At 32.4% G+C, this 26,717-nt stretch overlaps 2 protein-coding genes across 2 annotated transcripts; one reads left to right on the forward strand and one right to left on the reverse strand.

The window, feature by feature from the left end:
• The first annotated feature begins 3,064 nt into the window (after positions 1-3,064).
• On the forward strand, positions 3,065-10,926 carry LOC124364490. The gene is made up of 2 exons (XM_046820020.1): positions 3,065-3,208; positions 8,721-10,926. Exon 2 carries the CDS (start codon positions 9,080-9,082, stop codon positions 10,868-10,870), a length of 1,791 nt encoding a protein of 596 aa, XP_046675976.1. The 5' UTR covers positions 3,065-3,208; positions 8,721-9,079; the 3' UTR covers positions 10,871-10,926.
• A 401-nt stretch (positions 10,927-11,327) lies between these two features.
• Positions 11,328-26,716, reverse strand: LOC124364491 (WD repeat-containing protein 7-like). Its single transcript, XM_046820021.1, has 7 exons — positions 26,582-26,716; positions 24,032-24,218; positions 22,949-23,066; positions 20,679-20,831; positions 19,079-19,261; positions 16,038-16,142; positions 11,328-13,794 (listed from the first exon to the last, which is right to left on the reverse strand). The coding sequence occupies exons 2-7, from the start codon at positions 24,205-24,207 to the stop codon at positions 13,612-13,614; spliced, it is 918 nt and encodes a 305-aa protein (XP_046675977.1). The 5' UTR covers positions 24,208-24,218; positions 26,582-26,716; the 3' UTR covers positions 11,328-13,611.
• Between the last annotated feature and the right edge of the window lies 1 nt (position 26,717).

The following is a 26,717-nucleotide window of genomic DNA, read 5'->3' on the forward strand; positions in this document are numbered from 1 at the left end:
AAACAGGCTTATGTATAAAGCATTTAAAAATTTTATATTTTGTCATGTAGATGAATTGTTGTTTACTTTTTATTAAAATATAAATAAATAATTTCAAAATAAATTGTTTTAATGTTATTTAAAAATACCTTTTGTTATATTTATAAAACCGTCTTAATTCTCTTAGCATTAACCCTTTGAGGGTCAGGATCTAACCATTAGTATGTGCCAAAAGAAGAACAGAGTTACACTCGGTTGAGTGCCTCCAGGCCATGATGGCATACATGGAAACGAATAAGCAGATACACTTGCCAAAATAGGTACAGAATCCCTTATGGTAGGGCCTGAGCCAGGCTGTGGAGTAGCTTTCTCCTACAGCAAAGCTATCGTAAAAGATTGGGAAAAGAGGATTAGATCCCTAAACTGGAGTAGGGCCTCAGGACTAAGAAAATCTAAAATGCTTATCTCTCCTTATGCTAAAGGGTAGGAAGCTCTCCTAGAACCAAGTAAGGATGGTATAAAATTGATATTAGGGATGTTGACAGGACATGGCCCCCTTAGGAAACATCTTATGATGGTGGGTCTCAGTAAGACTGATGAATGCAGACTGTGCGGAGAAGCAGAAGAATCAGTGGAACACATTCGGCTAAACTTCCTGCCATATCAAAAAGTGGGGAAAGAATTCCTAGGGGTGTATCTTTTCAGCCCCAAGGACATCAGAGAACACAAGCTCTCTAATTTAATTGGCTTTTGTAAAAGTCAGATTCTGAGGGCACAAACATACGTAAGGAAGGTGCAAAGGTACTTTAAAGATTACGTGCAGAGACAACTGTCTCCTTTCCTCAAGAATAAAAAAAAGTTTTGCTTGGTGATACAGAATCTTTCCCCCCGTGGGAGAAATAGCCAGCTACTTACCAACCGCAGACCTATGCCTGGAAAATCACTCCACTCTAAAATATTGTCATCAGAGATGATCAACTTCAATTATTCAGAACCAAACAGGTTCTGCATGTACAATGACGATTTATTAATGTCAGGAAGGTGAATATCGGGGCTGGGTATGTCTCCAAAGCTTTCCAAGGTTCCATAGCAGTTGGAGCCCTTCTCACGAATTATGACAGCGAGATCACTGCAATACATGAGGCAGCAAAAAGACAGAATTCAATATTGTACAATTCACTAGCTTTACTAACTTAAAGATATAACCATAATAACTGAGATATAAAACCACCCTTTTTCTAAATGTTAATAGTCATATTAAAACCTTAAAGTGCAAAAAAATGTTTAAAACTGATTAATATTTTGTAGAAAGTGTCATTTTGTGTTCGTGTTGGGAAATAGTCATGTCAGTGTTGTCTCGGCAGTCAGGTGGTTTCCACATTCAAACAAACAGGTGCCAGCCACATTAAATTAACAACTTGCTCAATTAAATCCATGTTAAAAATGAAATGGTTTACGAAATTATTCGTAAGATAATTATGTTCTTCAAAAATTAAGATGGTAATTTAATAGCAACTTTTATTCTACTCTTAAAGTAGTTATAGTGGGAAAGGTTGTTAAAATGCGAATATTGGGTTTAGCTCCATTTTACCTACCACTTATAGGTGCAGAGTCTGAAATTTAACATGTCACTGACTTGACTCCTAGAATCTGGAGTCCACGTCTGTCTAGATATAAAAGAAAAACTGATGATAAAGACGTTAAAAAAAAGTCTTTAAATATCATTTCAACATAAAAAATTTCATTTCACTTAGACTACAGAAGAGGTCTCTCTGGTGTATCTAGCAGCCAGTGTAATCTACATGAAGAGTTCTTATTGTCTTATTAGGTGTACAATTGAGTCAAGTACAATGTTTTAGATAAAATCCTAAAACTGTTGTAGCGATGGAGGGAAGAGATTCAACACAAATGCTCAGTGTACTTAAGTGGAAGGTAAAATGGAGCTAAACTCACAACAAAACCCTCATATAATTATCACATTATCATATACTCAGAAACAGTACACTTGTACCTACTTTGGTTAAAAATTTGGTCTTAATCGAAGCAAAAGTTATGAATTTTCAGAAATAAAGTTTGGTTTCATGAGAGAACTCAGCACTTATTGTAATACATTGTAGTTTACAGTGTTCCAATACCTTTTTAAATTTTAAAAGACTCTTAAAAATTGGGTACAGTATTTGTTTTTCAATCATAAACATAAGAGACGAGTTTACTGTTGGAACTTTTTTTTTACTTACACATTGCACTGACTTTTATAATAAATACATTGGGTAAAATTATTAAAAAATCTATTTTTGTTCTACCGTTTTGAAACCATTGGAGATAGAGACAAACTTTAAATGTAGAAAATGTTTATTTTTTAAACAGCTTTCTTATTATGTACAACACAACCTAGGTTGCTATTTAATTTTTTTTAGTTTGGGGCTGTTAAGTATTTCAGAATTTTGTATCATGTATGTATTTTTAAAATATGTAAATTTTGGGGTAGGGTGGCATTTGATGATATTTTTCGATAAGCCATCTCATAATTAGTTTTGAATAAAAATATCGTCTCTCTACATTTGTGCAGGTAGTTGCAATAAATTTACCCACAAACCCCTGATTTTTTAACGTTTTGGTGTACCCTGTACATAAGTGGCAAGATAGGTTTAAAATTTTTCTATCAAAATAATCAGTGAAGAAATACCTTTAAAATGAGGTATAACTCAACATACCTTTACATTTGAAAATTTTCCAAAAACCACCCCTACCACCAACTCTACCTATTTTGAGTTTTAGAGATTTCAAAATAATTTCTCCAAATTCTTTGGGGTGGAAATTAGGGGGGGTTTAAGTTGTTACGAATAATCTACCTTGTTTGGTTTGGCCGCTATACGTACTGTACGGGTGGTCTGCCTCACCCTGTATTTGGGAATTTGCTACAGTCACAATGGACTTAATGATTAATTATATGATTTTTAGTGGTAAAATTTAGAGTTGAATGCCACAAAAATATGGTTTCAAGTCACATTTCTTATCATGTAAGTATTTCTACAATTCCATTAATTTGACAGCTGTTTAATAGATGTATCAAAAGTTTGATTGATTCAGTGTTTGTTTACCAACACGGTTTGTTGTCTTAACCTGGATTTCAGTATTACAAGTTTAAATCATGGATTAGTATTGGTAACATGTAAAAGTAAACCAAACATTTACCGATGTTACCTTAATGGATAAATATGGCCAAAGTGTAAGTATCCTTATAAAACACTAATAATGTATGTAGTGATATCAATCAAGTTGTCATTAGAGCAGCAGTTGTAACTCAAGTAAGTTAATTTAAGCAAAACTCATTACTGTAAAATTAATTAAAACACAAAAGGGTTAGTTTTTATTATATTGTAAAGCATTATACTCAACTCATATTCCTTTTGATCCCAACCATTTCTGGAAATGTATATACCAAAATTCCAAATTATTTTTGTTTGTTTTAAAACTTGTCAAAAAAATACAATTTTGGTACTTATTTTTTGTCATTTTCTAAATTAAAAATGTATATATGTATTAAGGCCATACAAATTAATATATTTAAGTACTATAAAGTATGCTTCTATGGTATTACTTGGTTTAAGTGTTAGTTCTAATGATTGATTGATTGATTGATTTCCAAAATTTACATACAGAGTAAATAAAATACATACAAAATATCTTTATAGGAAATTATCCCCACATGAGCATCAGCCTGTGTTTGGGGAAACAAGTTCATCAGTCTGCACTAAACTATTAACACTCAAAAATCTTAAATCAAAATAAGGGAATGAATTGACATTATGAAAAAAAATTCAGTTTTTGGGAAAAAAGAAGATTTAACCTCTAAAATAAACAATACAAGGCCAGAGCATGGAATACCTGAGTAAATTTAGTTAATAAACAATCTAAAATTTGAAAGGAATATAACTTATGTAGGAAACAAAATTTAAAGACCTAAAAAGGTAATGTAAAAAACTTACATAAAAATTCAGATGTTTACTGATGAGGTTATTTTAAAATATATAAACATGATAAATACACTTTTTTTATCTACCAATGATACTGTAAAAGTAAATTCTCAGGGTGGTATGTCATCAATATACTATTTCTGACAAATAACAAATTCTGCCAAATGCTAGGATACTAGAATAATGAGCTTATTAAATTTGTTTGTCAGCCAGTCACCTGACAATGTATAAGATCCGTATTAAAGGATGTTACTTTATTGAACAGAATGTACATTTAAATGTTGGCGTACTGCACAGGTTTCCATAGGATAGTCCCACTGAAATAACTGTTTTATCAGTGGCACAAGCTAAGGTAGACACACAAGTAGTTGTTGCCAACTGTAGCCCACTGAACTCATAAAATGGGAGAGTAGTGTCATGTTTATCGACTTGGAATATGCTGATTAATAAGGTAGTGATTGATCTGTGGAGTTTAAGGTCTGACATCACAGATAAGTAAGTTTGTGCTTCCGACTTTAGAGCTGTTACAAACGGGAATGGTAAAGGAAGCGGATTATTTTAATGGTAAATATTTTATAAATATAAATGTTATATTGTTCATAATGGTAAAAGTTAAACAAAAGCTATTCAGTGCTATAAAAAAATAGACAATAATATATTTTTAGCGAATATGTTAATGAAGATTGATAAAAAAATAAAACAGTTCTCAAGGTTTTGAATGTAGAGAAATCAGCGAAAAAACAGGTTTGTCTGGGTTTTGGATCTTGCATTCATGTATGAATCACCATGCATTTACAAAGGGTTTCAAAGGTTAGGCAGGAAAATGTATTAGGCATATCTCAACCTTCCTGGACCAGAGTGCTTTTCAATTCTGTAGAATTCATAGTATATTTCATTTCATGACTCTGAAATACGAGTAAATATTTTATGTATTGGAACAGATTTAATTGGAAATAAAATATATTATGTTAACGATTGTTGATAAAGAAATAAATACAAGATTTTAATGTTTTTTCGTTTGCTGATAATAAAATACTTAATAGTCCAATGTCTGGTGGTTGATTAACTCTTCGTCAGCTGGGCTGGCCAGGAAACAGGTGCTAGGAGTAAAGGAGTTTGATATATCAAGAATGATCAAGCAGAAATTTTACTGCTCTATCATTTTCCAGGACAGTATGTCATAATTATAAAATCCGTTTCATAAATTATAAAATGCTGTTAAAAGTAATGATTGATTTTCATGGGTTGCTTGGTTATGGATATCCCTCCTTCAAGCTATAATTTCCATTGGCATCCATATTTGGTTTTTGGCAACACCAAATTGTATAATAATTTGCAAGTCTTGATCTGTATAAGGGTAACACATTCGATTTTTGGTTGGCACATTATTTTTTTTAATTTTAAATTCATGGAACTCTAAACAAACTTCACTGAAGACAGAACAAGTAGTACAAATATAAAATATTTTTCATCACTACATGAGGAATTAGGGTAATTTAAAATGTGAAATATAGGCATTTTTGTAATTTGGCCCAAATAAAAATGTCTGAATATAAAAATTACAAGGCTGAGATATAGGTGACATGTTTTTCTTATTGGTTTATGACTTAAGGAAATTATTTTTGTACTAATAAAAATGTCATTCCTCTAGTCATCTTTCATTTACGCGCTGTAATCCTTATCTTCAACAATTTTTCTTTTAGCTTGATTAAATGTGTCCCAAAATTCCTACCACTTCTTCGTGAAACGCTCACCTGTTTATGAGATTTTTCGTAGGTTCTACTTGTAAAATTTTAAATAAGTCTAAATAGTAACTTAAATATAAAGTGTTATGTATATATATATATAAAAGAATATATATATATATATATATATATATATAAAGAATATATATATATAAAGAATATATATATATATATATATAAGAAAATACACATTTGTATTTACAATATTACACGTATTCAACATTCAGAATAGCAAAATTGTAGGATTTTTTCCAGGAGACAGAAATGTATAAAGTTGAATAGTTTATATTAATTTTTTTAAACATATTATTATGAAAAAGCACAGATTTGAATTGAGTTTGCATGTTATTCAGTAATTTCAGAGATTGTGTTTCTGACAAAGTGCAGTGAATCGACTTGAGGATGCAATGTTCTGCCATCATCGCATAAACATAACATTATATGCTATTGATGCAGCGTGCTGCTCGACGTAGTAAGACAAGGTCATTAGCACTTGCCATGTCTGAGTGTGACAATACGTTCAGTTTGAGCGATCACCTCCTTCGAGTTGATCTGAGCTAATGAGGTCTGCACCATTGCTATGATGTCTTTGTCTGTATACTCCTCGTAGCCATTGTTGTCCAAAGTAAACCACTCCTCAACATAGCTTCCTTCTGCTTTTTCACAGCCAGGGATTTTCTTGGTTAGTGGAAGAAGTTCACAGTTTTTCACTGGTGTAAAAGTTGTTTCAACAAATTCCAAAGTAGGCCTGAGATTGCCACAACTTTTGTATTGTACCTTTATTGGTGTTATTTCACGCTTCGGCTACCCAGTAAATCACATCTTTTACTGTAGTTTTCTTAAGTTTTTGAAGGATTGTAAGTTAATTTTCATCCTCTTCAAGTAAGGTACGAAGCAGCATTGTTTTGTATATTTGTTTAACAATCTTGAAGTAAAATTTGGTGGCAGAAAAATTGCTTTGATGTCTCCACAAACAAGTTTCATTTCTTCTGGGTGGGACGGTACATTGTCTATAAACAAACAGCAGAGCACGATTAAGAAATCTATTTTCTCTATTGAGCGCAGTCACTTTAGGAAAAAATTGGTGATCAAACCATTTCTTGATGAAGTTGCATCCCATCTAATTTTTTTTTTTTATTCTTATAATACACAGGAAGTGAGTTAATGTTTTTGAACGCTCGTGATTTTGCCGATTTGAGAAGCAAGACTTTGGTAGACAGAGCCTTAAAAAATTGTTGATGTTGATGTTTAATATAAGTCCGATTAGTACAAATGTTGACAATGGATGCTCGGAGGGTTAAAATTTTTTTTAATGTTCCAACCGAAAATTGATTGGACTGTTTGTGTGCACTGAGAGATAGAGAAATGGAATCAAGGGATTTATTTATTGAAGTTAGGACTAAAAAGTCCCATCTATTACTTATTTAATTTCAATGAATGATAAATTTGTAATAAATATACATACTGAGTGCATGGTTAAAACTTTGGCTTTAAGCTGTGGTAGCTATTAGTTTTTTTTATATACATGTTACAGACAATGTAAATACATTTTTTAAATACATAAATCAAATACAATTTACATACAATAAGTTTAATACAGGGTTGTGTTGGAAGATTTGCCTGCCTAATTGTATAGTTTTTCATTACTCCATATTGTTTTACATACACAAAACAACATGGACAACATGTGTGTTTTTGTTTAAGAGGTCCAAAAACACAGTGATTTAAGCACAACAATATTTCTTGTGCTTTTTACTTATAGTATTTATAAATTTATTAAGCCCTAAAACTTAATTCCCAAACAAAAATTTATATTGAAATTGAAATAATACAATGATGTTGTCTAAGAGGAGTCCAATATTACATGCAGTTTTAGATATAAAATATATTTTCGTCATGAATATTTTTAAAAAACCTGAAATGGAATGGATATGAAAATGCTGAAATACAACACTCGTGGTCGGAATGATCTTGCCTTTCCCTCTCATAGGTTACAGCTGTATGCCAGATACCATCATACACAGGAATAAAGATTTTTAACTGTCTTCCAAGTTCTATAAAAAAGAATGTAATTTTAATATTTTTAGGAATGAATTGAAAGAGTACCTGGTAACGAAGCCTATACTCATTTAATGAATTTTTTGTGAAATCCAACAATATTAACTTTCTTGTTATTTGTTTCCAAGCAATTTTTATTTTATTTTATTTTATTCCATGTACTGTATTCTTTTATGAATTTCATAAGTTACATAAACCTTACGCATGCAATTACTTATAATTTATACATGTATATTTTTAACTTTATATCTTATATACTTTATACTGTACATTGTATCTTTAACGAATAAAGTTATTTATTGATTGATTGGTATCTTGAGAAATGGTAGCCTACATGGTCTCTCAGTCAAGTACATAAGGATAAAACCTTAAGGTTTACAATGTTATACCTGAAGAAAAAAGCAAATAAAAATCCTAAAAAATTGTGTTTCAGTTATTGTAACCATCCTTAGTTCTGTTATATTAAAAAAATTTCCATCATAATTAATGAACATTAAATGAAGAATATTGCTTACTAAACAATGATAAAGAATTAGAAAAAGTAAGCATTCCAGTTTAGTTGATGTCAGTTTACATGTATATAAGTTCATATAAAATACATTTATATCTTTTATGTATTTCCACAATAGTTTATTTCTTCTGAAAAGATGAGGCACAGAGCCCATACCCCTAACACTCCCACTGCAAATGACTGAAGTACCTTCATATTTGGCATTAATTTTAGATAGGTTTAAAAGGAAATCCTTGTATTCAAATGTTGAAGGTATTTCATCTCTAGAAGACAGAGATTGTCGGAGATTTATCGAGCAATCAGCTTCCTGAGTAATAAGTATCGGTTTCCTTTTTGTCACATAATTCACATGTAACAAAATTAGAAACTTTGTGATCATATAGAAAATTAAATATAATTTGTTAACCATATCTCTAACAATCCCAACTAATTTCCATGTGGAATTTTCAGCCTCAGTTCTTGTTTTCCCTGGAAAAAAAAAATCCAAGAATTTATTGGAAAATCCCAGACAAAATAAGAACAGTATCGTTTATGTTACTAAAGCCCCTGACCTTAGTGACGTCTTCTATAACTATCAAGGCCGTAAAACACGAGAATACAATGATTTCTATAACAGAGCTTCAGCTGACTTTGGTCAAGATTCAAATTATTCGCCAAGGCGTTGCAGTTCGCCTCAAGAGAGGAGAGTCAGATCTTATCCAGCATCTCCAGAAAGGTCAATACTAAAAAAGCGAGTAGAGACAGATTACTTGTCTGATCATTACTGTGCATCAGTGTCAAGAGGTGGCCCTTACAAACGTGATGCCCCGATGATATATATTGCTAACACTCCACAGGCCTCATCTCAGTTCAATCCCAATAAGGAAGGATCAAAAGAACCATTTCCTTATGACATATCAGTTTCCTTACCAAGAAGATCTTCTATGTTTTATGGAGTGAAGTATGCTAATGATATGAATGAAAATCCACGATACACTGCAGAGAAGCCCATAGAGGATATCAATATTCCAGATTTTTCTCAGGAACAGGATGGTTCAGGTAAAGCCGTTAAGGGGGAGAAACATGTAAGTATTGTTAGACCTGAGGACAATAATGAGATACCTTCTGATCACAGTGACAATGTTCCACAGGCTCAAGTAGTTAAAAAGACTGTCGTGCGATTCAGGCCAAGCAGTTCTAGTAGTACTGCTCCTCCAAGCGAGAACGTAAAATTCATGCCTTTGCAGAAACAACCAAAACCATCTACCCAAGGAAAATATGTCCACAAGATACCGATGAAGCATAGTAAGCTCAGTGCAGACCTGAAGACTATAGATGGAAGAAAGTTTATGCCAGTGAAAGAATCAGAAGATAAGTTGAGGTCCTCTATAGCACAAGCTAAACTACGGGAAAGTCAAGATGCCAGAACATCAGTAATTGGAGCTCCACCAATGAGACATTCATCTGTGGCAAGAGATGACAGATTCCCTCAACCGGAGGAAGAAACTGTGATTTATCCAGTTCATACTGTACCAGTAAGAAAGAGTGTTCTTAGATCTTCTGGTGTGAGAAGACCTTCTATATTAGAAAGGCAGTCAATTGTACGTAGAGAATCAGTAGGAAAAAGAAAAAGTAGAGCCTCTTGGCAACAAAGTGTTGAATTACAAGAGACTGATCAGGACCAAAATTTTCCATTCAGACAGGAAGAGGCTCCCATGGTATATGCAGTGCCTATTATTCCAACTAGGGGTAGAAGTAAATCTGTTCTGCAGCAATCCGTTAAATCCTTGACATCAAAAAATCCAACCGACAGCTCTGGAGTGCACAGAAAGAATATTCGTTATTCAATGGATACAGACGTGTTTGCAGCCGAAGTTCGACGAAGAAGTGTAGCACAGGAGAGACCCGGCTATGTAAACATGGAGAAAGGTCAGACGGTTTTGGTTTCCGAAGTGCTCAATCCTATAACTTCCCTTTTCATCACAGATTTAAAAGATCCCGTCCCTAAAGATCCCTTAACAAAACCAAAGGAAGCTAATGTTTGGGTGCAACCTAGGCCACAGAGACAAAGCTTTCAAAAGAAGCCTGTATTAAAACAGTCAAAACCATCCCCTGTGCATGTTGTATATCAAGAACGTCCGACAAAGGAGCGAACAGTACAAAGAAGGCAGAGCAGAAGCCACCAAACATATTCCAGAGATGACTCTTCTTCTTCTGAAGACAGTTTGGAGATGGATCGTGGCAAGTATAAACATGGTAGAAGGCAATACCATCAGGTATATGCTGCCCAAATGCCAGAAGTTATGCTGCCTGACATTACTGCTGGAAAAGGTAAAAATCCATCTTTTCAGAAAAAAGGGAAACCTATAGAAACTGATCTTCAACCTTCAACAAGTAAAGATTACTGTGGATTAACAATGGATGCTCCAGTAAATTCTACAGCTCCCATGGACACCCAAGTGAAGATGGTATCTTCTGAACAACAAACTGATGTAGAGGAGGAAACTGATCTGGTTTGTTATCCGTCAGAACAATTTTTGAAGAGTGCAGCATTAAGTGCTTCTGAACCGGGTTCAAAATTAAGGTGGAGAATCATAATTAAAAGAGGAGAAGAAAAATGAAAATTGTAAGTTAATTATAGTAACAATCAATAAATTTTACTTTTTGTATCAAGTTATTTGGTTTTGCTGTCTAGTGATAATACTGCAATGTCAGTTTTACCCATACGTCTCTCCCCCGTGCAGTGTAATATAGTTTGGGCAGTATTCTAGGGATTGTTGAGAGCCATTTTAATAGTTTGTAGCCATTTGAAAATTGGAATCTTTTAGATAACAATGTAAATAAGGGTAACACTTAAATAAATTTATAAAACACTTTGTCAAAAAAGTGATAGAGAAATGGAAACACTGAATTTAATTTCTTCTCAGTTCATCTTTACAACAAACTGAGACAATATTCAAATTACATTGTAATTAGTACCATTACAGGATCTCCCTGTAAGTTAAGTTACCAGAACAGACTATATTCACTAATAAAAATTATAATTTACTTGAATATTGGGATATGCAGGCAAAATGGTAAATAGATTTATAATTTATATTCATTAGTACATTATATTCAGAACACCTCCGTTGCACATTATCTTTACAGTGGTATAATACTTTTAACAATAACATCCCTTTATTTTACAACCAATATAATGACAATGACAACACTATACATTTAATCTAGCATTTTAATTCAAAAGCTTTACATAACTATTTAAAAGTAAATCTTAAACTAATTCTTTAATTATCAATAAAATTATTTTAACAGTGGTGACAGACATTAAACAAGTAATACAAGGAATGTTGTCTTTACTTATCCTTCTCGTACACCATAAAATAAATGATTAAGGTAAAATGAGACATACTTTGCGTTGTTATTGGTATAATACTATCAAGCAAACTAAAATATAAAATCCCTAACCAAAAAGAGTTTTTCACACGAAGCAAGACGGTTTTGAGAAAAAAAGACATCACTTCAGAACAAACTATTAGGAATAATTTCATTAATTAGTTATAAGTATTTTGACTTGGCTAATGAGCTGCATTACGACTTTGTTAATGTTTATGTAAATAATAGGACAAAAATATATTTGAATTTGAAAAAGTACAAGTAAGATTATGTATTCATCAAATATATTTTTGTTGTTTAAAGGTATGTTTAATGCTATAAAATGATTTACAAAATGTTATTGATTTATTATTGATCCATCTTTGTCAGCTTAGGAGAGTAGGACAAAATATTGAAATCAAGAAAGTGACTTTATTACAAAAGAATCAATATTTTTACATTTTATTACAATATTTTACAATTGGAGAGAAGTAATAACGAAAAAAAATTAATTTTTGAAAAGTGTAGATGGGAGAAGGTAGGGAAATTTTTAAATAAATTGTGTTATTTAGGCATTATTAATGAGATATGCCTTTTTCGAACTATCCAAAATTTGATTTGGTAACAAACCTAAACAATAGCATCTAGATAGAAATAAATGTGGATTAAACTTAAGTTATGTAACAAGCTGTAAGTAAAATCATATTAATTGGTAGATCAGCAAGAACTAGAACCTTTTTAATTCTGTCTGTTCTTTCCACAGTAAGTTATAAAATGTTAAATGTTTAAAATTAGATTTTAAAACGGGATTCTAAACTAAACAATAAATACAAGAAATTTTAGGTTTGCGTGAAATAAAATAAGCATAAACAGAACTGAATAATTTTTACATGACACTGTAAATAATTTACAATTTTATCCAAAAATAAAAAAAAAACATTTTAACTTTACAAAACTTGACAATAAAGAATACATTTTCTTTAGACTATAATTCATTATAAAATGCTGGATAACAATAACATAGAATAACACTATAATCTAGCTCCTTGATGAGACAAAAAAATGTTCCGTAAGTCATAATTCTAGATAAACAATCAGCCAATTTAAATCTGTATTTATACACTAGTAAAAAAATATAATTTTTATAAAGAATGGTTAATAACAAGTAACTGCTAATATTGAAAACATCTATTAATCTGAATTAAATTGGTATATTTTTATGCTAAATATCAGGAACTCTTATGCTAATGTTCATTTTCTTACATTTATTCTTTTGAACAATTATAGAAATTTTAAAATATTCCATTTCATGTTCACAGGTATAGCACAATTATTTAATTTGATACAAAATAAATATCCACAAAAAAGCCATCAATATCCTCTGTTAATAAAAAATGGCATACAATTTTTTAATGACATATATCCTCAGTTATTGTAAGCAAAAAATGAAAAGAAGCGTACTACACATAAAATTACAAAATGTTTGATTTCCCCAGTAATTTGAAGTTATGTTAGTGTTATGAAGTTTTATATATATATATATATATATATATATATATATATATATATATACTTTTGAAATTGTAACTGGTTTTCTTTGACAGCGTTAATATATTATAATAATCTGTTATAACTGATTATTATAATAAAAACAATCAAATAAACTATTCTTTCAGTATTGTAGTGAATATAAAGTGTTCACTACGCATGCATATGTGATCAAATATGGATGGTAACATGGAAGGAATATCAACTAATTTGCAAAAATCTTTTAAAATCCTGCTAATCTTAAGTGATACATTATTGTCACAGTTGAAACAAAAACTCTTGCATGAAAATTCATAACAATTATTTCAGAACTTTTTCTTTGCTGACTCCTAACAAACAATTAATATAAGTGGAATAAATATTTTTTTACAGCAGAGAAAAAGTTGACGGAATTATAATACAATCAAAGAGAATTGGAAGGGGGAGAGAAATAATAAATTTAGACGTTGAAACGGGTCTCTGAGCCGTCGGACAACATGAGTGTGACTGTGCGGTTGTTGATCCAGACCAGCTTGGCGAGCCGCATCGGATTCAGTCGAGACATCTCGGCCACGGGAGAGGTGCTGTAAGACTTAGTGCACTTGGTCTGGCTGTTACCTAGCCCGAACATTCCTGTTGATGTCTGGAACCAACCAAATGCTTTAGTACTTTGACTACCGAGTGACTCAGTGCAGTGTATAATGTTGGCTCTCAAACACACACAACATACAATTCTGCAATGTTTAGTAGTGAACATGTTAAATACATTAAACATCTTAGTATTAACTATTCTACAATAAGCCCTATACTTCCTCCACATTTCAAGTTAAGACCTTAAAATTTTGCATGCAAGTTACAAAATAACCTTATATAAAAAAATAAAGTAATATGAAATAGCTAATATTATTTCATTGCACGCATGGTAATAGAGTAAAAAAATGTAAAATATAATTAACCTTTCCAGCGTTATTGACGCGGATCCGCGGAGGGCCACTACAAGCTCAAAACGTTATTGCCGTGGATCCGCGTTTTTGCATTCTTTATTTTCTTACTGCTATGTTAGTTGAATATTTTGCTGCTAGATGGTTCTAGTAGTCATGCGACATACAGACGGGTTGCCCTGCCTCGAATTCTATTACAATGGGAGTGGCAGTGGCTTCTAATTGGCCAAACACTGTCTAGCGGGCGTGGCCCCGCGCCTTTCACAAAGTCATTGACGGGAGCTCCCGTCAAGGCATCTAGCCAGTTAGTGAGAAGCGTCCGGTACACGCACATGTATTTCGGTTATCGCTAATTTTCTGTTGTGTCCTATTCTTTTTATGTAAAGTAAAAAGTAAATGATTCATATTATATACAGCAGTGTCCAGTATTTATTTACTGTTTCTTTACCATTATTTGTGTGAATGACGAATCCAGACGATTCGGAATTTGAAGATTTGGTAATTCTGAACAATTACTTAGTCAACCCCAAATTTTTTCATATTTACTACGGTCATAAGGATGTTATCAGAAAGCAAGAAATATAATTCAAGCCCCGCATGGCCGTCCTACAGGTTGCCGAGCGATAAGAAGGTTCAAATTCCACGCGATAACAGTGGCTTGCGGGAGACGAGCGGAATGCCAGTTGTGACAGCCCGCCACCAAATAAACACTCTTTGTCTACTTATGTATTTTTCTAATTTTATTAGTTTGTAATATAGTATATGTTTATCTGTAAAACTGTGTTTCATTCCCCTATTTACTGAATAAATGATAAAAAAATTAGTGACAACTACACTGCTATTCTCAAAAGTTAAAAATTAGCCTAGGAAATCCAAAAAGGGCTAAACAAATTTTATTTATCGTTAAATAACTCTATTTTGATATACAGAAATGAAAATAAATTTAACTTTACACATTGGAAATTTAAAAAAATTGTAACTTTATCAACGATCCGGTCCAATTTTTCATGACGCTTAAAGGGTTAAAATGTCTCAAAAACTAATATTGTTGGAAATCTCGTTTGGTTACATATGATAAAAAGTAGACATCTTTAAACATTATTTGAGTTATGACAATTTATGTGGTACATTGTACTTTGGATAAAGTAATATTTGGTGATTTTAGCTAACTAACAAAAAACAAGCATGAAAAGAGTTGAGTTTATACATTTCCACATTGAATGTAATTTTTGGGATCAAGAATAATACTGAGGTATAATTCCTTAAAAAGTTCACTTTCATGTTGAGAGCTATCATTGGAATAAATAAAAAGATAACAGCATTGTGCACATGCTTTGTTGATTTCAGTTTTTGCCCATCCAACACACTACTTTCAGGAAACATTTTAACTTGATAATCTGTTTTGCTTCAAATGCTGTAAAACATTTCAGTTAAGTTCTGATCAGAATATTTTGCTATTAAATATTTTTTTATTTTTGAAATTTTACTTTCCACAAATTACTATTATTAAATTTGAATTCTTATCCTCCTGACATACAATTTTGTAGGTCTTGTTCTACCACACCGAGCAATTACATCACATTTTATAGCAACTTAGGTTTGAATTAATAGGACTGAGAGCCAGGGATTTTTATTAGTTGATAGGAAAATCAGCAGACCACTTTACCTTGAAAACTATCTTCTAAGGTTTATGATTGAAAGAACACATAAAAGTACACATATTTTACACGTAATTAAACATCTTTAATTGCACTGCAATCTTTTTCAATCGGTAGAGAACATTCTAGTTATCTATTTATAGCAACTTAAGTCATTCATGTATTCTATTAATAAATAATAATAATATTAAAATTGTTCAAATTACATGAGTAGCATTCAATAAATTGTACCAGATACAGTAGCTAAAATGATTTGTAAAATACATTTGATTGTGAGATGGTCTCACCTGCCAGAAGGAGAGCCTGTTCTCACCACAGCTGTAGGACACAAGGAACTTCCCGTCCGGAGAGAATGCCAGGGCTGTGATAGCGGCTCCATGGGCAGTGATCAGCTGGAACATTATAGCAGTTAATTGATCAGTAGTTTTATTTTACTGTTGGAGCTATATTACTTAAATTATATATGAGAAAGTGTAAATTTCATCATTAGATTTTAATCAGATTAACTACTAAAAATAAATTATAAAATAAAGTAAAAACCTAAACTTTACTCAAAAACAGTATCTGCAGATTTCAATTTTCTGTTCAATAATTCGAGAAATCTATCAGCAACTTTATCTATCTGCGCGGTTTATATATGATAGGTAAAAAAACAAAATTGAGGTATAAATTTAATTCACTTGCTTATTTTTCATGACCAGTCTGAAAAAACAAAAGATGTGATGAATGAAAATTTGGTATTTAGGGATTTGCCTACACAAAAATAAACTGCCATGTGCACATCAACAAATCTGGTATTTCACTTAGTGTTGATCCACGTTTTTATCCACTAATCACTAATTGTAATCAGAGAGAAGTTTATGTGTTTGTTTTTCCCCTCTTTTTGCCGCATTCAATATTAAATTTTGAAAATTAGTTCTGCTTCAGGTAGTGACATGTATTATGCATTAACCCTTTCAATCTCAGCCTCTTTTAAAAAAGTAACTACTACAAAAATCCAGTAATTTATTGAAAAAATCCAATAAAAATCTGAACTATAAGTAGAAAAATCACCATCTTACTTAATTTTAACCCTAGAACTGGCAATGGTGTCACTCTGTACTGGCGGCTCTATTTTAACAGCCTCGCAGATATTTTTTATAATGTATCACATTTCATAATCGTTAGTCCAAATATAAACTATTATAATTATGTCAATGTATTCACAACAATATGGAGAGCATTATAATAACAATAACTTATTGTTTTCATGTAAACATATTTTTGTTCTTTTTTTTATAAAATGTAAGAAAAATGTTTTTTGGAAATTATTTTTGTAAATATTTCGTTGTGTAACTGCTTAGCAATAAGCTTTACATCAAAACTGTAAATGTATAACTTTTTCAAAATTTTGTCCTGATTTTAAAAATATATAATTATTGTAACTTTTACCTCAAAACGTATGTGTTACAGGGCTTTGTATAAAAAAGCGCGCGTATTTACTTATTTTCAAAAATGCGTAGATTTCTAAATAAATATTATTGTTTGTGGGTAAACGTAATCTCAACTAAAACTAAAACTATAATCTAAGAAAACTGAACAACAATAATAACAACACTAAAACACTATAAAATACAATTTCCACAAATACTATTGGATTCGTAACCTAAAAAACAAAACCCGGCACTTGTTTACAGTTTCACAACAACGTGGTTGACCCGTACTATGTTCACGTCAGCTGTCCATAGAGAACGATGTTTTAAGGTAAACAAAGAAGACAATAATCGAAGTAAGAACAGTAAATCGGTACTATAGTTAATGCTCTTCCAGAATATATCAAATACAAATAATTTATATGACCTTAGTTGCCTAAAATTTCAATAACTGTACATGTCTACTTTGGCGACAAATATTCGTCCTTGCCAAATCGGACGGGCCTTTGGCAACGAAAATTCGTTTCATACCAGCTAGAGGGTTAAACTAATATTCAAGATTTTTCATTTGGCATGACATGTGGTTTTTGTACAACAAAAATAATTATAATTCTTTGAATTATATATATATATATATATACTAGCTGTTTCCCGCGGCTTCGCACGCTTTTCGTAAGTTTTGCCCGCGTATGAGCATTTCTGGTTGAAGTAAATTATATTTCCAACCCCGATGTAGATTTTACCTTGATGTCACGATCAAGAAAATATGTCAAAAATGTATTGTACATGCATAATGTATTTTATTACAAAGTGGTCTACCACTCAACCTTTAAGTTCAACCAAAAATTTAGTTTAGACAATTATACATCATAACTTAGCGCCTTCAAATAGTGTTTCACTGTTTAATATACGTATCTATTTCGTAATTGCAGGTTATAATGTGCAGGCGCTTTGAAAACTTTTCTTCATTTTATTCGTTTATATTCACGACATAAGCGAATAATTCAGATAATAACTATCCTATCTTCTAAGTTAGACTAATATTCAAGATTTTTCATTTGGCATGACATGTGGTTTTTGTACAACAAAAATAATTATAATTCTTTTGGCAACATTATATATCGTGATATATATAAATATATATATATATATATATATATATATACACCCAACATAGTTTGTCTAAACATTTTCCTAGACATATTTTATTTCTCTACACGAAAATATAAAAAATAGCTAGCGTTAATCAAAGTACTTTATCTAAGAGAGTGATATGATTATAAATAAAACATTTTACTACCTCTTCAAAAAACATAAATAAAATCTTACATTTTACTATTAAATTACACTAAAGATACAAGATCTGTTTTTTAAGTGAGGGAGTGCAGAACACTTTGGCGATACTACACCATGTCATTCCCATGTCTCTACTGGTCGTTGTTAGTTTGTGCAAGAACAGTGTGGGGTTGGAACCCACCTAATGGGTGCAGTAATCATATAATTTATTATACAAATAAACAATTTTTATTAATTACTTTTGATTTTTTTGGTAAATTAGGATATTTTATTGCAATTTGTATTATCTGGGTTTTTGTATCCGCGGTAGTCCTGGTCCCATTTTAGCTCAGTTAATTTAAATTTTACGGTATTTTCTGTCATGCATAAAGTACTATATAAAGTACAAAACATGACTGAATTAATTTAGTGATTGCTTTGTTATATCAATCAATCAATCAATATTTTTATTATAAAATAAAGATAATTTATTGACAAACAAAGTCTCATTACAGCTTTCATTATAAATATAGCCAAGTCAGTTATAAATCTTAGATTTATACAAATCTGTTACTAAACAGTTGTTATTTCGATGAGTTTCCCTTCCTTGTTAGTTACAACAAAATGAAATCCTTGCTCACCTGGCACTTGGAGGAGCGCAGCTCGTACAGTGCCACCTGACCGTTCTTGGCACCCACAGCGATGCGGCGTGTGGTGGGGCAGTGGCTGACCTGGTTGAAGCGACAGATGGCCGGGAACACGTCACTCAACCCCTTCATCTTCAGGTGGCCAGGGTCCACACAGTGCAGGATGATATCCATTACCTACAACATTGGGGAATATTACTTTCAATTACTAGAAATATCAGAATGTGAAAATAACATACACACAGAAGAGGTTTGTAATTATTACCACAATACTAATGAACTACAAAATATAATTACATAAAATGCGATAAGTATAAGTGGTTCTGCAATATGACTAATTTGGAAAAAAATAGGACTGGTAATACAAAACCAGTCCTGATTTTTCCAAATTATTCAATTATAAAACAGCTGCCAAAAAACTTTATATTACTCTCTATTCTTAATAATGTTTCTCGTTTAGTCGGAAGGAGTAAAAACATTCACTGCCATACACTTTTTGCAGTAAATTGTAAGTTGCAATAGCAGTTTTTCCAAGTTTAGAGTGAAGTTTCATAATAATTTGTTACTCTACTATTAAACTAAACATTTTATCCAGCAAAACAAAGAACAACAATAACGTGAATGTAGGCTCTGACAAAGCGAATTTTGATTAATGGCGGTTGACACACGCCTCCTTGTTGTAATTATACCATAATAGCATACCAGTAGCAATATTCAACAATTACAATTTTATGTTACAAGAATATATCTTTTCAACTTTCAATTTTGTCAATGGATATTTTTTTCAACTTGTATGGGCTTCTTTTGGGACAGGCATCATTTCCACAAGATGCGTTTTATATCTTTGGAAATGGGAGTGATGTTTGGAGAAGTTATGAAGAGATTTTCTCTAAGCCTACCATGAAGACAAATACAATAGGGTGAGTTTGTAAATATAACTACTAGTCAGGAGTTTCCACTTACTACAGTGATCATAGATTACGTCACATCACAAAATTAAATTTATTATTAATAGTTACATATGAAACAAAATAAAACAGTGGGTGACAGATCATCTACTCTGGTTTTGTTTGCACAATCACGTGTTTGAAAAATATTATTCTGTAATACAAATTAATAATTGTTATGCTTTTAAGGGAAGAGATCAAAATTTAAAAAAAATTAAACTAAGAATAACAAACAAAAGATTTGACAGAAAGAGCTTTCTCACCATTAGATTTGATATCGGTGTATTTATTTTCCAAGATGAAAAACTTGATAATGTAGTTTGCATAATTAAAGGCTTAGACTATTTAGATTAACTCTAAAACTGATGAAATAGGGTGAGAATTTTACACAGTTCTCGCTGTAAAACTGAGTTTCAAACTGATGAACATACTTTCATATACATGTGTATCTTGAACACACTCCCTCAAATTAAGGGGTAAATTTTTAGGTTAATAGGTAAGTTAATCACTTTAAGTAGTCAATTAAAAAAATATGGAAAGAATTTTACACTTCTTCACAGAGTTCAATTATGTTTTACTAAAACAAAAAATAAAACTAGTTCAAGTTCTTGATCATTGGTTTAAGTGATAAGTAAATTAAGACAAACCTCGATGAGCAGGTCAGAAATCTCTGTGTGCATCTTATCAATGAGCAGTTCAACACAACGCAGGATCTCCGTCTTTGCACGATGTAACACGACATTACTCAAATTCACGTTGAGAGTCTGCGCGTTCTGTTGCAACGTGTTGTATCTCGCAACCTACAACAACATTCGTTGATGAGAGCAGGCTGTGTGATACAGAGTGTTTTAGTTAGTTTCTATTTCATGTCTCAGCTGCTATTAAGAAATATTCACTAAACAAATATTACCAGGACAACCACAGCAGTTTCTCTACGTAATGAATGGGTCCTGAGTTGTGCACACATAAAAATTCAACAACAGTAATTCCTCTTACTAATATATGTGTGAGTGTTTCCTCACGCAGCCAGTGGCCCATGAGGACAAGCAAAATAAGGTTTAAGGAGGATCAGCCTTTCTTATATACATAAAAAAAATAAATAACGTCCATTCTTGTTAGTAGTAGTACATTTTTTCTTAGTCCTCAATGTGATATGAACTATCTATCATTAAAATTTGATATCAGTACAGTGAAGCCTAATTCTTAGTCTACAAACAAAAAAAGGCATTCTATCGAAAGTAAGCAAAGCATTTGATAACCACAACAAGTTTTAGGAAACCCTGAAGGAAGATGATAACTACAGTAACCTTGTAAATTTTATGTTAAGACCATTTCTTAAAATGTTAAAATAAAAATATGTCTTGGTAAAGCACTTGGGTAAGATATTGCAAGGGGTATTAAAAATGATCTTTTATTTTAAAAATCAGTTGGTTTTACCAATTGCAGACAACGAATAACCTTAGTGTGTGACACCCAGTGACCAGAGTTCTTACAGCGATAGGCAGTCAGCAGCTCCGCCAGGTGCATACAAAATTTTCTTGCGGTAATTTTAACTGCACTATTTTAACACATATATTTTTATGCAATACTATAATGCATTTATTTATTTAGTTAAGGACTGAACTAAAAAAATAAAATAAATCTAAACTAGTGAATAGTATACTAAAATATTATACTTACGTTTGTTGATTGACACTCTGAAGTATAATTATCCAAAGGCAAATGAAAAGAAAAACTAAAGTAAAATAAAACAAAAACAAGTTCTGAAGAATACAGGTTATCACCAATTGTAAACAACAATCGGGACTACTATTTATTACAAACAAAACTGAAAGTAAAGTGAAGATCATATTAGAGTAACAGCTGATACTATTCCAGCTGATATTATTTGTAGGCTACTACTACAAAAACAAGACAGTATAAAACATAACTGAGAGCATCCGAGCGCATTCTAGTGGAAAATGCATTAAATAAACAGTAATTGCTAAAAGGCGGCCCAAGGACGCGTAGCGGGTGTCTTTCACCCGCAATGTATTAAACAACTTTTCACAATAAATATGTGATTTATATATTCAAAACAGTAAAATTTAAAACAAATAAATAAATAAATAAATATATATATATATATATATATATATATATATATATAAAAACAATAAATTATAAATCAGAACACATCAATCAAACAATCTATAATTGTTTTTTAACTGTAACTTAACATCCTTGTCACACAAAACAAAAATAATACTATATAAAATAATAATACATCCAGTTTTGTTTTATGGATCTGGAACTTGGAGAGTAAACAAGAAAGAGAGACAAAATTTATTGGTCTTGGAAAATAAAGTTCTGTAGAAAGTATATGGACCAATATAAGAAAGAAAAAGATGAAAGGAGAAGAAAGCACCACAGGGAGATGACATAGTGAGTGATATAAAGTGTAGAAAAATCAAGTGGGTGGGACATGTACACTCAGAAGAGGAGGGAATAGGAGTTTTGATTAAATCAACTTATAAAAAAGAAACCCTGAAGAAAGATGACCCCAAAGAAGGCCAAAATAGAGAAGATACAGCCAAGTAAACTTAGATATGGATGTGATTGGAGCTTAACAAGAAGATGCAGATCATTACAGATGGGGAAGACATGTTGGTGCGAGTAAATATAAACTCAGATATAGATGGCTCTGGGTATTTAAGTAACTTTAACTTACCAACAAAATCATAATCATTTTAAAATTGTTTTAGAAGATGATCATAAAAAACAGACAAAAATTAGCCATTGTGCACTTGACAAAATAATTATAGCCTGCATTAAAAAATACATTTGATATGTAATCTTAACTTTTCAAGGTTATGTTTTCTTTCAGTCAAGTAAATATATGACTACCAATATTTTGTAGCAAAGTTTAGAGTCTCACCTCTCTGGCCAAAGTGGTGATAAAAGCAGCCGGCCTAGCTGTGGCGATTAGTGTTAGAGCGTGCCTGGCAGTCCTGCAGGAGTCTGCAGCTGGAGTCAGCGGTAGACCGTACCTCATGCTGCAACACATGAAATGGTCTAATGATGGAATTAAATGCATACTAGGTGTATTTCGTTTATGAAATATTTCGTTGCTTGAAAACTTTTTTAACATCTCTTTGATCTTATTTTTAGTGACATATTTTTGTCAGTTTAGTCTTTTGGAAAATTTACAAATCTGAGTAATCCTATTTTAACCTTTTTCTTAGAGGGAGAGAGACTGGATCATCCCAGGGATTCATGTTCCCACACTTCCTGCCATTTCCAATAGATGCAGGTGCGTTCTTCCATTTTAAAGTGGTCGTCACCACAGCGCTATAATAGATCGCCTTCCTCTCCCTACCAAGAGCTTGACAGGGATGAATCCAGAGACCAACAGACCTGATGGCTCAGAGACTGTGCGATACACTGAAGCGACTCCGTGTATCGTAGACACTCGTATGACAGTGAGTGTTGCTTGATGCTGCACTCGTCTAAGCCTCATCTGATACGCTTCGTTGTTTAACACATCTGCCCACACCTCAGCTGCTTACAGGAAACGGAATGCAGTAGAAGTCTTCTACGACTGGACCTGAGGGCACTTACATTAGCCATCAGCCGACTAAGCGACTGGACTCCTTTAGTGGCTTTGTCCGCAGTTTGGAAATCTTGTCCCTCCAGGTCAGCTTACAATCGACCATTAACCTGAGGTATTTGACGGCTTGAGTGGTCTGTTACCCCACCCATGCGGAGTGGTACTACAGTTTTTATGTCTTCTTGGTGAGGATCATGATCCAGCTAGATTCAGAGACAGGCTGTGATCTATCATACAGATGTCAATGACGTGAATGACTTGGTTCAGCTTCAGCTGGGCCAACACAACCTTTGAATACATGCCTGTTCCTGTTAATACTTAATTTCTTGTCGTGTAATGTTATTGCCAGTTTTCTCTTAGTCATTAAATAAAGTATATAAAATAAACTGAGCAGTTTTAACTAACCCTTACCTGGGCACCAGCTTGTCAGCGTCACAGCACAGTTCCAATAAAGCGAGCAACACACGGCTCACATCTATGTACAGCTCCCAGACAGTGAAGCCCCGTCCGATGAGGTCGATGGCAGCCCGTCGCAGAGGCGTGTGGGCAGGCATGCGGGCCGAGGGCGGTGTCAGCAGCAGGTGCATCAGAGCTAGGCCTGAAACACAGTTAGGTTACAATTACATAATGTTTCATCAATAAACAAATCTGAACTACACTCAACCCTCATAGGATATAGAATAACAGGTTCTCAGACATTTTTCCTCATTGTATCTTACATACATTAGAAAACTATTTCTATTTATGAAATAATATAGAATATTGAACTTAAAACGACTTATTATAGGTAATAATGTACAGTAAGTAAATGATTGTCAAAGAAATCAATATGGGTCACCCCTGTATGAATTCAGATAGTAAATTGAGAGGAACACATTCTGGGTAAATACTGTACGTATATACTGTGCACACTTGCCTACACTCAGTCGTTAAGGGTTAACCCTTAGCGAGCCACAAATAAATAACCAAAACTACTCCTAAGAGCCATACAATTTAAAAATAAAAAAATTCCCACATACCAAAACCAATTTTTTTTTATAATTCTTATAACATAACAGGTAAAAAAAAACCACAAAATATTTTTTTTCACTCTATTGTTAATTTACAGCCAAAAAATGGTAAAATCATAATTTCACTGAAAAAATTTAATTTTGACATTCTATGTGTTCATATATAAAATTAACATATAGTTGAACACAATTATTGTTATATTTTACAAAAAACAAGCATATAGTAATTTGTATTTAGAGAAAATATAAAGAATATAGTAAAAATTGATATATATACAAATTAAATAAAATCAATGAACTAAAAAAAAACTTGACAATAAAGCCCTACATCACGATAATAATACATAAACTACACTGCAAATTGATTAAAAATATTGATTAACATCAAAATTGAAAAGATAAATACGCGGATCGAAAATGGAAGGGCGAATAAACATCTAACCTCACGGAAGGCTACAGGCAGACTGAGCGCGCATCAGTAGACGTCGTTGGCTCTGCGGGAGACTATGAACATCCGGCCGCCCACTATTTTGTCGATCGAACAAGAGCCGTGACCTTCAAAGTAGACACGAACGATTGTCTCTTGTTTATATAAACCTTGTTTGACAGTTTTTACTAAGTTTGTTACCCAGAAATGCTTTTAAATAATATTAAAATAAAAAATTGATTTTGCGTCAGTGGACGTCGTTGGCTTTTAGCGCTAGTTTAGGCATGACGTCTAGTAACGTCGTTGGCTCGGTAAGGGTTAAGATTGAAACCAATAATATTTAAAATGCATAATTTTTTTATTTATAAAAATGATTAAGCAGAATGCTGCATGAAGGCATGGTCTTGAAAATAATGATATATATATATTAGTAGGAAATCTTATTGTAATATTAGCACACACAATAAGAATGTGTTATTTCACAACAAGAGAGATTTTTAGTAAAGTTTTAACCCTTTAAGGAGTGCGTGTAAAATACATAATGAGTAAGGACGTCATATGACGTTTAGCCTCTGTATTTTTGTATTATCGTAAATGCGATGCTATTACTGATTGCCTTTAAGTAGATTTGTCTGTAAAGTGGTTCCATCTGTCGGCAACATACTTAACTTCCATGTTTGTGCTCGCAATCACTTGTAATCTGATTTTACCACCAAATCGCAGTAGCCACCTTGTAGAAGCCACTGACTCAAGGTTGCGTCGCGCGCAAATCGCTTTGCTGTCAGAATATGCTGCCACATTATACTAGCTATACATGACTTGTGTCGATGCTCGTGTAAGCTCTATGACAATAAACGAATTCTTATTCTTATTCTTATTCCTTGTATACTGCATACTGTGGCCATATTTAGAGTGACATATTTGTTGAGCAACCATCTAGTTTATACTACTGTTGTCTAAATGGCAGACAATATTGATTGCACGCTGCTGTAGTGAGGAAATAAGACATTTGATTTTGAAAAAGTACTGAAATGATTGACTTGTAGAACATGTAGTCCTTTTTTATTAAGCTTCAAATGTAAATAAACATTTTATAAGAGATTTTAATTTTTTACTCCTTTTGGACTAATTTTTTGGATTTCATCCATTACTAATTTTAGCCTAACAAAAGAAGACGTCATATGACGTCCATACTCCTTGAAGGGTTAATAAACTTTAAACAAGTCATGATAAATGTGTAACATGTTACTTTTTCTTAACAACGAAATTAAATGTTGAATAGTGGAATTGTGAAAATATAACATTAATTTTTGTTGTTAACAGTATAATGATTGGAGTTTTGTAGTGATCTGAATAAAACAAATTTTGTCCTTGGCTGAAAGAAAACTGCAGCCTCCATCTTAACAACTACTTCTGGACTATATATCAGCCATTTAATTTTTACCTGAATAATGATTCTAATGATTGTTTATTACTTGTAATCAATAATCAATAAACAAAGCATTGCACGATCAACATTCTTACTTGTAAGACGTGCCAGGTTGTTGTTGCCGATACCAAAGCCCTCGACGACAGAGCTCTTACGACGTTGATCCTCGGACCGTTTCCGGCTCGTCTCTCCCACGTCTTGACCAAACTCTGCTCCGATCACACACCCACA

This window comes from Homalodisca vitripennis, chromosome 6, assembly GCF_021130785.1.
Source record: "Homalodisca vitripennis isolate AUS2020 chromosome 6, UT_GWSS_2.1, whole genome shotgun sequence".
NCBI classification, from domain to species: Eukaryota; Metazoa; Arthropoda; class Insecta; order Hemiptera; family Cicadellidae; genus Homalodisca; species Homalodisca vitripennis.